Source organism: Centruroides sculpturatus, unplaced genomic scaffold, assembly GCF_000671375.1.
Source record: "Centruroides sculpturatus isolate CEXI.00-Female unplaced genomic scaffold, Cexi_2.0 scaffold788, whole genome shotgun sequence".
Lineage (NCBI taxonomy): Eukaryota > Metazoa > Arthropoda > Arachnida > Scorpiones > Buthidae > Centruroides > Centruroides sculpturatus.
In genome coordinates this window covers 158213-173051 of record NW_019384922.1, presented here as the reverse complement: position 1 = coordinate 173051, position 14839 = coordinate 158213, and the positions used below count along the sequence as shown (strand labels likewise).

General features: G+C 26.0%; 1 protein-coding gene across 1 annotated transcript in view; it reads right to left on the bottom strand.

Annotated features, from left to right (window-relative positions):
* LOC111631877 (matrix metalloproteinase-2-like) overlaps nucleotides 1-14839 on the bottom strand; it is a 77967-nt gene that overhangs the window by 11173 nt on the left and 51955 nt on the right. Inside the window, exons 4-5 of the mRNA XM_023376214.1 lie at nucleotides 6237-6395; nucleotides 1893-2143 (exon numbers count right to left, since the gene is read on the bottom strand). Coding sequence (XP_023231982.1) covers nucleotides 1893-2143; nucleotides 6237-6395 — 410 coding nt within the window. The remainder of the gene's footprint in view (nucleotides 1-1892; nucleotides 2144-6236; nucleotides 6396-14839) is intronic.

Here is a 14839-nt window from a genome sequence, read left to right as displayed (position 1 = left end):
TGTCCATATAATTAAAAGAGGAGGTTTACCCAAAGTATATCATTGTACAAAACAGGGAGGCAGGAGTCAAAAATGGCTGAAAAATTGTACAGTACACATAATTAATGGATGACTCAATTTCTCTAGTTTTTTCTTATAAAGTAAAACATAGTATAAAAATATAAAAATTAAAAAATTTAATTTATTAAATTACAGTGGGTGATCAGTTAACAAACATAATCTGTTCTCAAAGACTGTTCGTTTCGTTATCTGAATTGTTTGTTAACCGATTATCAATTTACCATAGAATTTTATGGGAATTTGATTAATCCGTTCTGGACACCCCCAAAAATAAAAAATTATATACTTTCTTATTATGTTTATTTATATGTAATAATAAAAATACATATATCCACAGTCTTGCATTTTATCAGTGATGTTTTTCTGTTTGTGTGGCGTTAAAGAATCTGTCCAATGTCGATTGCTTTTCTCTCTTCAGGATTTTTCATAAGTAATTAATAGCATTGTCATTGTAGAGATCCCTAAGCCTATTAACCTCAACCTGGTTTGGATGCCATTCTAAGATCATTGTTCTGACATCCTCCCACTTCTTCAAAACATCTTTAATAGCAGATGTCGGCATTAATCTTCTTTTTCAGAAGAAAACATAACTCACTGTGTTTCTTGATGTTTTTCATTCAAGAGTTCTTGGTGTTCTTCTGTCGTCAGATCAGTTTCAGGTTCCATTATGAGCTCTTCAATGTTCTTTATTTCTCAGATGTGATTTTTGTTACTCCATTAGCTGCTTTCTTTCTCACCTTTTTGAAAATAAAAACCAATGCAAAACTTAATGAGTGTTCACCCAACAGTCTTGCAAATACTATAAAAAAATTCCTTCTGTCAGAAAAATAAAAGGCTGGAATTACGAGGGAGAGTTTCAAAGTTTGGAGGAATACTATCTGATCAGTATATACCGGGTTGAGCATCAATGTCGATGTCTCCTGTGCTCTGAAAAGTTTCAAATTGTTGCCTGAAGACAAGGGAAGACCAGTCGGTGTTCATTATTTTAAGTTGCTTCTTCTAGTGTTTGTTCTGTGAGGTGTTCGTTGGTCAAACTTAAATTTATTCTTTTCATTGTCTAAATATCAGAGTATCCTGAAGATCTATTGATCAAAAACATTAAATATTTAAACAGTTCTTGCTGTTTTAGTGTTTTTATTAATATACTATACATAGGTAATTGATTTTTGTATAAAAGCTATAATTTTTGCAAGTTTTATCACCTACAGATAAGACAAATTTATTTTAATTCTGTTGCAAATTATAACAGAAAACTGAAGAGAGGATATATAGTAAAACCTCACTAAGTTGAACATCTGTAGTGAAGATCCAAAGTGTCCAAGTTAGTGGAATGTCCAGGTTAAAGAGTGTCCAACTTTTGATATTTTACTGTATAATCAGGAATTGTATTTAGTGATGAAGTCACATTTATCTTGTAAGACAAAATGAGATCCAAGTATGGAAAACAGAACAATCATACAAATATGAAGAAAATTTCTACTCAATAGTTTTGATGAGTTAAAAGGAAGAGTAATAAATATAGTTGTTAATTCTAACAACTTACAGAAAATATTAGATGAGGAATGTAGATGTGAGTGATGTGTATACATTTCTATATGAGGCTGACATTGTAAAATCAAAACTTATAAATATTCCTATATATTCTGTAACTTATAATATATTTCAATTATATTATTAATCTCTTCATTAAAAATAAATCAAATTATTACACCTTATATTTCTAAATACTGGATTATTCATAACTTGTGTTGAAATATTGATAAAAATTTTTTGATAATATTACATGAAAATTCTAAGTTCATATTTAATGCAGTACATTTTAAAATATTTACCCTGTTTTTAAATGCAAAAACTTCTCTTCTTATAACAGATATTGCATCAAAAGTTGTGTTGCATGTGTCAGGAACTTTAGGAGTCGGTTTATGAGTTGGACGAGGCCTTCTGCCTTTTGGTTCATCTGTTGGCCTTGGCCTCGGTCTGGTTCTTTCTGTTACTCTCTGTGGTGATTTTGTAGTAGTGGTAGTAGTGGTGGTAGTTGTTTTAACTGGAGGTAGTGGTGCCCATTTTCTTTCAATACGAGGACCTGTAATAAATAAAATATAAATTTTTATACACAGTTATTTAATAACCATTGAATTAAATACTTTATTAATTTTATGAGAATAAAAATATTAAGGTTTCATATAAATTCCGTATTACACATTAAAATGAGTATTACCAGTATATAATTTAAGTTAATAATATATAGTCAAAATATATTGACTTCCATAATTATATATACATATATATGATGGCATGTATAATTTAGAAGTAAATAAAATACAGTAATATATATATTTATTTCAAATACATACTTATAAAGAAAGGTACTTCAAGATTTTAATGATAGAATTAATTAATTCTAGTACAGGGAATGTCTATTAATTTTGTGTACTGTTTTAGGGAAGAGGAGGGATTGCAAAAAAATACATCATTGTACACAATAGGGGAGGGGTTGTAGTATTGTCCACGAGGACTTTTTTAATGGTATATGTGGCATTTTGTAAATCTACTTTCTAGTTATGTGAATAAACTATCACTTAGAAGATATTTGCTGAACATTTTAAATTCATTTCTTCAATGTCAGGAGGGGTCCACAAACTATTGTCCATATAATTAAAAGAGGAGGTTTACCCAAAGTATATCATTGTACAAAACAGGGAGGCAGGAGTCAAAAATGGCTGAAAAATTGTACAGTACACATAATTAATGGATGACTCAATTTCTCTAGTTTTTTCTTATAAAGTAAAACATAGTATAAAAATATAAAAATTAAAAAATTTAATTTATTAAATTACAGTGGGTGATCAGTTAACAAACATAATCTGTTCCAAGACTGTGTTCACTATCTGAATTGTTCATTTAACCAATTATCAATTTACCATAGAATTTTATGGGAATTTGATTAATCCATTCTNCGGCCCGAGGCAAGTTTTAGGATGGAGCGAGATCCTATTATGGCGCCCCCTTTGGTGGCCCCTAATTTATACCCTTTACTTTTCTTTAACACTGAGGCGCCACCTAAAACTTAGCGCCTGGAGCGGCTGCTCTGTTCGCCCTGTGGTAGGGCCGGCTCTGATTATAAATATAAATATATTAATAACAATAATTATAAAAATTCTTTGTTAATATTTTTTAATTGTAATATAAGTAAAATATATTAATAAATGTTTTTATTTGTAAGCATTGATTTATTTTAAGCAGAGTACTTTATTTAGAAATAACTGTTTTTATTTTAAAATATAGTGAAGTGTCAAAAAATCCAGATTCAGCTGTCAAAAACTGGATATTAATCCTTTCAATGGTAACTTCATTGTTAATGTTCTTTCAGTCGTGTGTTCTTGATGTTCTAACATTCACTCAGATTTTATAATTTATTTAATTTTGAAATCATGATTAGTGTATTTTATGTTTAAATATAGTGATTCTGTAAACTATATTTGAAATCTTTGTAACTATTCTTACATTTCTTGTGAAATACTAACTTGATCTTAGAATACCTCAACTTGAATTACAATGTATTTGAAGTTTACAGTACTTAAAATGCTAATTTACATGCATATTTGAAAATTCAGATGAATTAGAAATCCAGATGTGATCTGGCCCAATTAATCCAGATTTTTGACACTTCACTGTAATTTAAAATTACTTTATATTTATTTCTACAGATTTATTACTATTCAAAATATATTTATAAATAATTACTTAATTTAACACAAGTTAAATCACATTTATGAAGCTTGTGTTAAATGTATCTATCACTTTAATGTATAAATTAAGTCATTTCTTTTAATTTTAAATAAAAATTACAGTTAGCAGAGTAAAATGAGGCTACTTCCTGTTCTTTTTTATTAAAGAAGGTCATTTCTATAATTTAAAAAATTAATATTGGTAAAGACTTTTTTGTCGTGACTTAATCTCAAGTTGCAAAATAGCCTTGGAATAATTTTTTTATAATTTTTTTATTATTATTATTATAGCTTTTTAACTTATGCAATAATTTTTGTTTTGCTTCATAAGTTCAGCCATTTAATAATTTCCATAAATGGTTATATCTTAATATAAATAATTTATATTTAAACAACAAACAGGTTTAAATTGTCAAAATTAAATAATTATTTTTATTTGCTTCTCATTATAAAATGTATTAAAATATTTAATACTAACAAAATAATATTTGTAATATATGTAAACCATATATCAACATGCAAAAAAGTATATCAAAAATTAAAATGCAAAATTTTTTAATTCTGAAAAATAAAGAATAAATCATAATGAATTGCAAAAATGTATTTTGTAATTTACTTTAAAAGTTTAAATAAAATCAATCATTTGATAAAATTTAAATAAATAAAATTTCATAAAAATTAAATATAAAATCTTTTATTAACAACATAATCTTGGTTTAATCATCAAAATTACAATGTATATAGATACAGTGGCACACTAAGAGGAGGCCAAGGGTTCTGGCACCCTCCAAAGGAAAAGGAAAAAAACTATAGAATTATCCAAAAATCTTTTCCTAATTAAAATTCATTTTCTTATTTATAAGCTGTCATGTCTTCTATTTTTACACTACTTATGAATTAGAGGCCATATAAGATGGGAATTTTACTGAATTCGCGTTAAAAATTTTTTTATCTGTTTAGCTCGGCTCTCTAAGATTAAATCCTAAGTACATCACTGTACAGATACATCAAATGTAACTATGTATAAAGTATATAGCTTATAATTATATACCAGTACTGTAACTAGATGTTTTCAGTCACAATTTTTATATTTAAAATAATTTTTTTTTTGAAAAAGCTATTCATCATTTAATAATAGCATTATTTTATATTGTTATTTGTAAGTTTTAAATATTCTATATATATAAGTCATTCTTTGTAATGTATTTAATGTACTGTACAAAATAAAACATGGACTTTTTAATAATAATATACCTTCTACTACTGATTTGATAAAATAACATTTTATCAGTTTAGTACGATCTATTTGTAGAATCATTGTGTATATAGATATTTTTGATTATATTTTAACTCTTATAAAAGAAATAAATATTTCAAGTATATAAATAGCTCACTTTTAAAAACACTTAAAAGGGATTTTTGGACATATACACCGAAATTTTATGTCCTTCGAATCCAACGTTCATGAGTTCAAGAATTATTCATAAGACAATTAATTCTCAGATATTTTATTTAATATTACTGTGTTTGATTTTGAAGAGTCTGAAATATTAGTGTGGGGTCTGTCGTGGATTGTACCTTTACTGAAGAGGGATTGGTGAGAATTCCAATCCAAAACACGTTTAAATAAAATATCTGTCTTCTGAGTAATTCTTGTACTCGAATGAATGTCAGATTCAAACAACATAACATTTCATTTTATTCGTCCAAAAAATCCATTTTAAGTAGTTATAAAAGTGAATGATTATATTTGGCAAATATTACTAATTTTAGCTTCATATATAAATATCTGTTAATATTAATGCCGTTGTTTAATGTCAAACTATATTGTTATTCTTGATTCAATAAATTTTGAGAAATTTATTTTTTAATGTATTATCTAAATTTAATATTGTTTTTCATTCATAAGTTTCAATTCTAATGTCTTATAATGGCCATGATTATATGAATTTATTCATTTTATATCTCTGGGTGGTCAAATCTTACCCCAATAGGAACCATATATAACTTATAGTAAATAATCTGCATCTTCTATTGGAATAGTATTTTATATATAGTTAAAATACTAAGTTATCACTATTCTATAGTAGATATCACTGTTAATTTACTGATACTTTATGACATGATAAACATTAATTTAACGCCTTTAACTACAAATATACCACTAGCTTACAGTTGCTTTTTCAAGATTAAGTCATGGGTTATACTCATAATCAGTGTTTATATTACATTACATAATAGTCAGCAAACTTAAAAAAACATTATATATGTGTAAGCAGTACCAAGTTTATAAAAATAAATTATATAGATAAATAGGATAAGCATCTAGAAGAGCCATAGTTCTGCCACTATGATTATATCTAATAATAATTATTTCACTTTAACTATGACATATGGAAATAACCTATATAAAAGCATTATTATTAATTTTATGTAAAAGTAACTTACCATATAATTGTTGTATGCCAACAGTATCATCGTAAGGTAATTGAAAATTATCATTGATTCCTTGATAATAAGGAAACATGAGTGATCCTGCTATAGAACTGTGGGAAAGTCCAAGCGAATGGCCAAACTCATGAGCAGCCACTGCAAACAAATTAACACCTGAAAGATATAACAGATTATTAACACATTATCTCTTTTATATCTAATTTTAATTCATAAAAAAAAGCAAATTATACAGTATTAATTTTAATTTTTATAAATATATAACACTATTAATGAATTAAACAATGATTAATTTATTAGTTCTGTAAGGTTTAAAATACAAATACTGTATAGGGAATTCATAAAAATGCATTCCATAAAAAATAACAATCAATTATATTGAGGAATGAAGAATTTATTTATGGTAGAATGATTACAAAAGCAGATTAAATACAATTATAATCTGTAACTGCAATACATTGTATGCACCATATAAAGCTTGAAATAACAATGGTCAATTTATTCTTAAATGCATAAATGTTTTCTTAAATGTTCTTGGATGTATAAAATAATTTGTATATTTCAAAAAGAAACAAAAAGAAAAACACTGATAAAAAAAAATTAATAATTATTATATAGAATTTGTTCTCTAGTCAACTGATTAGTTGTGACTTGTAAAGGCTATAAAATATTGTATTAAGTCAAAACTGGAAATACTACTATAGCTAAATCAGCAATAGAAGAGGACCAGTTTTGGATGAAATTAAACATATTTTCTACAAAAGACATCAGAACATTATTCTTAGCTGAACCAATTTTGATTAATTTATATAATCCCTGTAACAATCTACTATAGTTCTCTGATAATTGGAAATATGTTTTAAAATAAAAATTTCTTGTTTCTGATAAATAATTTTATCATCTTTAAAACCAGGAATCTTAAACCTTTCCCAATGGAATGGTCCTATGGTCCTACCACATATGGAGTAACACAATTCTTACTTAGGGCTAATGAAATAATTATTTAGTTATAAAATAAATGTATTTTATCAACAAACTTTTCTTAATTATAAAAAAATTTTGCAAATACTGTAATTTATTTATTTATCTTAAAAGATTTTTAAAATATATTTGAGACAGAGTAGTATTTGATTTTGCTCACTAATATGGCAAGCCTGGAACCAGACAAGTGCTACAGTTGAAGATTTTCCAAACCAGTGAAGCTTTGGGTTAAAAAAAAAAGACAAAATAATGCATATACTGTACTGTATTACTGATGAAGTTAGATAGCTGACAGGCATGGCTTTATTGTTAACAGGAAAAGTATGAGATACAGGGGCAAGACACTACTAAAATTGAAAGCACTGTGACAAAAATTGGCAGCCTGGCATAGTGACAATGTCACAATAAATATATGCTCATTGTTTTTTTAAATTCCCAATTTTACATGAAATTCCTGCTAACTATTTTAATGTAAGAAGTAGGGTAATAATTCAAAATAAAAAAAATATACTTACATAACAAGCCATATATTTTCTTAGATGTGTGTAACAGTGTAGTGAAATGTGATTGATGTATTTTTCTGAATTTTACTTTTATCAACTGACAATATAAAAATTTCAAACACTACAATTGCTATAACTAAAGCATGTAGGTAACTAATAGTTTAATTACTAAATTGGGACAATAATTATACTTACTGATACAACTTAGCATAGGCATAAATAAATCTTGATCAGACTTACTAGACTTCATGACAAAGCACTAGTCCTGCAATTAGGTTGCAAAATTTCTACAACCAAATTAAAGGACAGTTAAAATTCATTAATGCTACCATTCTCTAATTCATTCTACTGTCTCACTCCAAAAACTGAACTAAATAGTCTGTTTCTATTTTTTAGATTTTTACTTAAAAATTAAAATATTTGCATTGACTATATTTGCAAATTTTTGTTTAATTTAGAATTTAAAATATTTAATGGTAAACCAAAACTTTCTATGTGAAAGAGTGTGGACTGATATATAAGAATAAGCATATGCATGTGCAAAAATCCACCACTGCCATTGACAAAAATGAAAATAAAGGACAAATTTCATCTCTTCTTATTTTGATAAAGGACAAGGACAGTTTAGCTAAAATAAAAGATTGTCCTTTGAAATAAAAGAATTTCTGGTAATACTGCCTATGGCACAAAAAATGTGACACAAAAATAAGTACAATAGATGGCCATTGAGAGGGGAACGCTGAAGATTTTTCCCTAGGCCAGAGTAGTTCCTAATGTTATTTTCCACTGTAAATTAATATTATTTTTACTAACAAAGCATAAAATCTTTAAAATTGATTTTTATTAATAAAGAAACATTGTATGTATTCCATTTATTCAAAAAAAAACTGTAATAGAGGTCTGCTCTCCCTTAACTTCATACAAGCTTTTGCCAGCTCTGACAGTAGATTAGTAGAAAAAGCAAAAAATTGCCTTATTGATATTGGTAACACAATATGTAAATGTAAATATACTTCCAAATGGTATTTATGTTCTGCATGCAATCTATGGTAAATTAATGTTGAGTAATATCTGGAACGAGAAATACCAAAACAAGTTAACAGGTGAATTAAAAATTACAAGAAAATCACAATTTGGCTACTTTTCATACGGTCAAAAAATATAAAAAGAAGAGCTGTAACTTATGATAACAATAAAAACCTTGGCAAATGTTTATCTTCTTTTCTCATTTTAAGGTTAGAATCAACTTTTCTAAGCTTTTACATTACATAGCTAAAGATAATTTTGGCTATTTCCAAGTTCAGAATAGAATAAATTCAGCTTTTTCACATTAACAATGTGTATAGTGGTCAAGTGACATTCATGCAAATTAACGATTGCCAGATTCAAATCGTCATCACAAACTATCAGAGCTACAAGCTTAGTGAATCCCAGATTAGTGAGGTTCAACCTGTATTGTTTTTTTCCTTTTTTGGAAAAACTGATTAATCATGTCTTTCTACTTATTTTAACACAATCTTTCTTCATCTCTAGTGCGACTTTTATAATTTATGATAAAAGCAATTGTTAATAATGCATGGTACAACAATAATCCTCAGCTATTATTAAGAAAGGATAAACACTATAGAATATAGATGATTATCCATCAAAAACAAAAATGAATATAATACAAAATTGTCGTCTTTAAAATAAACTAATATTAGGTACTATATTAAAAACAACATACATATCTAACAGAAATAAATTATAAAATTTTACTAAACGTGACGTACTCTCATTAATATTGTAGCTATTAACTTAATTAAATTTTAATATTTCAGTGAAACATTTCAATAGTGCAGTATAATTTCAGCAAAATATTGAAAATTGATTTTATGGTTTATTTCATTATAAAAACTTCCTAATCAAAGAAATGCTATAAAGAACAAATTTTGCAATTAAATATAACAATATAAACTTATTCTTAATTACAATTATTATTTATTCATATTTTAGTAAAATCTTAATATGGAATGCATAGGATTACATAATTTACATAATAGGATGGTTCTAAAGTAGTTGTACACTTTATTAATATTTATTTATTCATTATTAAAAATCAATTATTATTAACAATACAAAGAATTATATTACATTATTCACAAACAGAAAAATGTTACTCCCACAGGATTACAAATTGGTCACTGTCATTGTTCGTGCATTCGTAAATTCGGTCTAACACAATGAGATACATATTTGCTTTTGCACCACCCTGTACATATATATAAATTTTAATTCACTTTCAACATGCATAAAGATAATTTAAAATAGTATCAATGCAAGTAAATGTGAGACTAATGCAGATTTAATTCTTAAATAACAATTTGTAAACAATTAAGAATGAAAGTTTACCATAAAAATATAGTATGGCCTTCTATAAGTTTTATTATATTTTTATATTATTTTTAAGAATGTTTGAAGATATATAATGTAGAATTAAACAAATAAATGTTTAAGAAAGAAATTATAAAAAAAATATAGTCTAACAATTCATATTAAGAACAACTTGCACTAATATTACATGTAGAATAACAAAAACTTCAAATACTTCAAAAAGTCATTGTTTCTAAAATAAATGCAATTCTTCAAAAGTATTGACATCTATATGGAAAAACCTAAACTAATATGACAAGATCCAAATTATTTTAATTTGGATCTTGTCATATTAGTTCTATATATTTTTCTTTTTTGTGTATCTATCTATCTCTCTCTTTTTTTTTTATAAGATATATCTTTTTCCAATATTGTCAGCTTGCATGAACAAATCTAAAGCACCTGTTGCATTTATCTTACACTATTCAAGATATTCCCAGCACAAAATATAAAATCAAATAAACAAAAACTGAATCTTTTTTTCAATAAATTTTAATAATTTTTTAGAATTATTTTTGTCTAAAGATTCTTATCTTTGCGGCATAATTATGAAATAGATAGAAACTTACAGAATTATTCATTAATACTAACTGTAATTGAAGAAAATTTGTTGGAAAATTTTTATACTTTTTAAATAGTTACCGAATAACTTTTAATTCTGGATTTATTGAAACTGAACGTTAAGTTGTATTATTTTAAATGAAACTAAAGCTGTTAAAAGGGTTTTTTTTTAAATTTAGTAAAGGACAGATTGGTTGTCACAATTTTTCTCATTATTTTTTTCTTTTGCTTTTTGCTTGAACTTCAAAAAGATTTGAATGCTTTTAAATTATTTATACTCTTTTTAAAATAAAGTAACAATAATTTGATTCAAATACAATATATATATTTTAGCAAAATTTATTTATTTTGAAACAATTCAGAAGATATCAATTTTTCCCCTCTAGGTATAGATTGCATTAACAGGACAAGTTATTAAAGCTATTCTTATAAGTCTGCCTGAACAGGTTGTTATAATTGCATGTATTTCATAATTTCATTAAACGAAAATATACATCTACACCACATGCAATTTTTTAAAATATTTAATCAAATTAAAATTGATTTTGTAGAATAAAATTCTTTTTATTATTATTATTATTATTAAAATGCTATTCTGAAGTAATTTAATTTTTTTTATTAATAATAATAAAAGATATAAAAAAAACATTTAGTAATTTGTATATCTTTTATTAGATTGTAATTTTTCAATAAAAGATTCAGAGCATTTATTTATATTTAACATAAGAAATACTGTACTACTAAAATTATTTATTACTAATACAGTAATAAACTATACTAACTAATTATATATTAATACTGTATATAAAAGTTTTTATTTCAGAATAAGTAGAATAATTTTGTCAAATAATACAATTAGAATAGATTGCTATACTATTGTATCCTTTCCAAATGACAGTTCCTAAATTTCAAGCAAACCAGCATCACTTCTCTTTGCTATCTGCAGGTAATCTATTAATTTCAATATTAAAATTATTATTTTGTGCTATTATGAAAAATTATAGTTAAATCCTCCTTTTTTTAAACTCTATAATGAAAGCTACCAATAGAACAAAGATTGAAACTTTTTGTTCTGTAACAAATGCTAGATTCTCCTCAAAATGCTGAATGGTATTTTAAATCTTGAATAAATTTCTTAAATTGGTTTTTAATCATTTTCAATATGTGATGTAAAAAAGAAAATCCTCCTAACAACCAATTCCTTCTTACTGTATACAGAAAACACTTTACTTTTGGATAAAATTTTACTTTTAAATGGAGCCAAGTTAAAGTTAAAAATATTGTTGTACTTAAAATAAAATTTTTTTTCCAGTAGAAAATACCATTAGACCTACACATTGGTTTCTACTTAAATAGATTTCACAATCTCGAATATGTTTTTCTTCGTCGTTGTAATTTAAAGTGACTACCGTAAAAAGAAAGCTTTCACTTCCTGGAAAACCTTTAGCGTAGGATGCAATAAACACTTTTACTCAAATTTTATTCACGACTCTCCCATTTGGTTATATAATATGTCGACTTCACTTACTCACATCTATTGTATATACATCAATGAAAAAAAATATGGTTCTTAGAGTTAAAGTACACAATGTTTAATCAATAGAAATGCCACCAAGTATGCTATTTTTAGCAGTGAAAAGATGGAAAGATAAATTTTAAAAAATTTATCGAATTTCAACTTCAAAGTGGTAAAACACACAAAAATACGATATATATATATATATATAGAGAGAGAGAGAGAGAGAGAGAGTTTCCTTCGTTTTTCGTTCACAAATTAAACAATTTCCTGTTCCTTGACCTCCGGGGAAAGAGGAGAAAAATGAGCAGGATGTCGTGCTGTTTATCCTCCACGTGTTTACCACGTGCTATCTGCAAACAACTTCCGGATACATTTATATATATATTGTATAATAGAAAACACGATCTTCTTATTTAACAACTTCAAAAGTTATAATTTAAGAATTCGATTTTTAAAAGGAAAAATAATACTAAATGTTATTTTAGTAAGACACTTCCATCCATTAATGCATTGAAACGAACGGAGTGCTCTTTTTTTTTTTCTTCTTCTTTTTCTTTCTTATTCTTTAGTAGAGCCCATTGTAAATTTCTGCAAGAGGCTAGCATAAAGCCAAATCGATTTTCCTTTTCTTTCTTCCTTCTCCTCCTCCTCCTCCTCTTTTCCCCTCGTTTCTGTTGGAAAAAGATTGAATCTGAAATGAAGGAAGCAAGATATTTTAAGAAGTTCATCCTTTCATAGATTGGAATTGAAATTGGCTTATTTCCTTTGACGTTTTACACCGTGTCCATAATTTCAAACTTTTCCCCCTTCTTCTTCTTCTATTATGAATTCTTGCTATTCGATTACATTAAAGCTTAATCTTACAAATTTGATGAAATGAATATTTTTAACGTCTAAAAAAAAGTATTGATTTGATATTTTTCTTTCTTTTTTTTTAATTCGACGAATCTATCGAATGTATCGGTTTTGCAATAAATTTGGTTACGTTCTAAAATAATATTATATATATTCTATACTTATGAAAAGATATTCATCTTTTTAAATATCGAAAACAGAGAGAAAATCAATAGAACGGAATCAATTTTAAAATTTATCCGGTGTCGAGTTTCTTGTTGGAAGCAAGCCTCGTTTTTTTTTATAACTATGCTGGGTTTTTTTGATTAAAAAATATATATAAATTTGCATATTTTATATTTTATCTATTCTACAAATTTACTGGAAAATTATAATGTTTAATAGAATGGTTGAATATGTGAAAGAATAGATGAGTAAATGTTAATATTGCTTATTCTTTTGACAAAAAAATTCGAATTTATCGCTTAATAAATCTATACTTCATTTTTTTAATATGGCTCTTAATAATAACTTAACACTGTAAAATATATTATATGTAATTTATCACTAGTAACATGACATAATTTCATCAATATTTACAATAGACATTCGACTTGGAAACACATGGGTAGCCTTCAAAGGAAAAAGTTCCTCCCACCTCTAGTGTGGGTTTACTGTCTCTACAACGTGGGATATTTTAAGCAAAAATAATTAAATAACTTACAGAAAGTTGTTAATTCGTGATGTACTTAAAATTTACAAGTTTATTCCGCCTAAATTTGATGAAAATATGCTCTGAGAGTAGCGTAACCAGATCAGGTTTAATTAACTTACTCGTTAGATTAAGAATATCGAATTTTTATTATAAAAAAAAAACTATAACCAAATTTTTTATCGTAATTTACAAAGTATTCATAAACATGAAATTACATACCATAAATTATTAAATATGCAGGATACCCAAGAAGTCCTCTTAAGAAATACCAACTTTTAACATGCCGTTAAGTATCAATAGAACAATTTTCTATTCATATATATTCATTAATAAATACTAAAAAAAACTTTCTTGAAAGCAGGAAACAACAGCGCTAAAGTCGATGAGATAATTCTGTTAGAAGATAAGAGTTAAGTTCCATCTCTAAATCGAGCGCATCAAAAAAAATTCCCATGTCTTTAAGAGCTATTTTTGTGGTTGCTCAGTTATAATTACAGTAATTAGATCCACGACGCCTAAGATCGAATCATTGTGAATAACAAGGCTATTTGTCAGCTATTAAAATGTTATATTATAGCTTACAAATCAAATTTTACTATTTTCTACAACCTACTGAAAACATTTTATTATTGAATTAAAATTTTCTACACTTAAATAGAAAAATGCTTCATGTTTTTAATGCTTATTTATATAAGTATTTAAAAGATGAAGGCTGTTATATATACTGTATAATTACTTAATTTTAATGAATGCAGACTTAAATTATCATTTATCTATAATTGAAATCTAAATATCAAACAGCAAAGGCAAAACCCTTGTTGCTTTTGCCATGATCTATATAACAAAAGAAACAAATCCTAGAAAAAATATGTTATGATAATTTATTTAATAAAATCATAAAAACTCCCTACATTAAATTTTATGTAATTTATTAAAGATCCACTTTTGATACTGTGATCCATATGTGATCCACTTTTGATACTGGATCAAAAATACAGATTAATACATCAAGTGAAATCAATTTTGAAGCAATAATATTAATGAAAATGGCAATATTTTAGTTTCCTTTCCTACT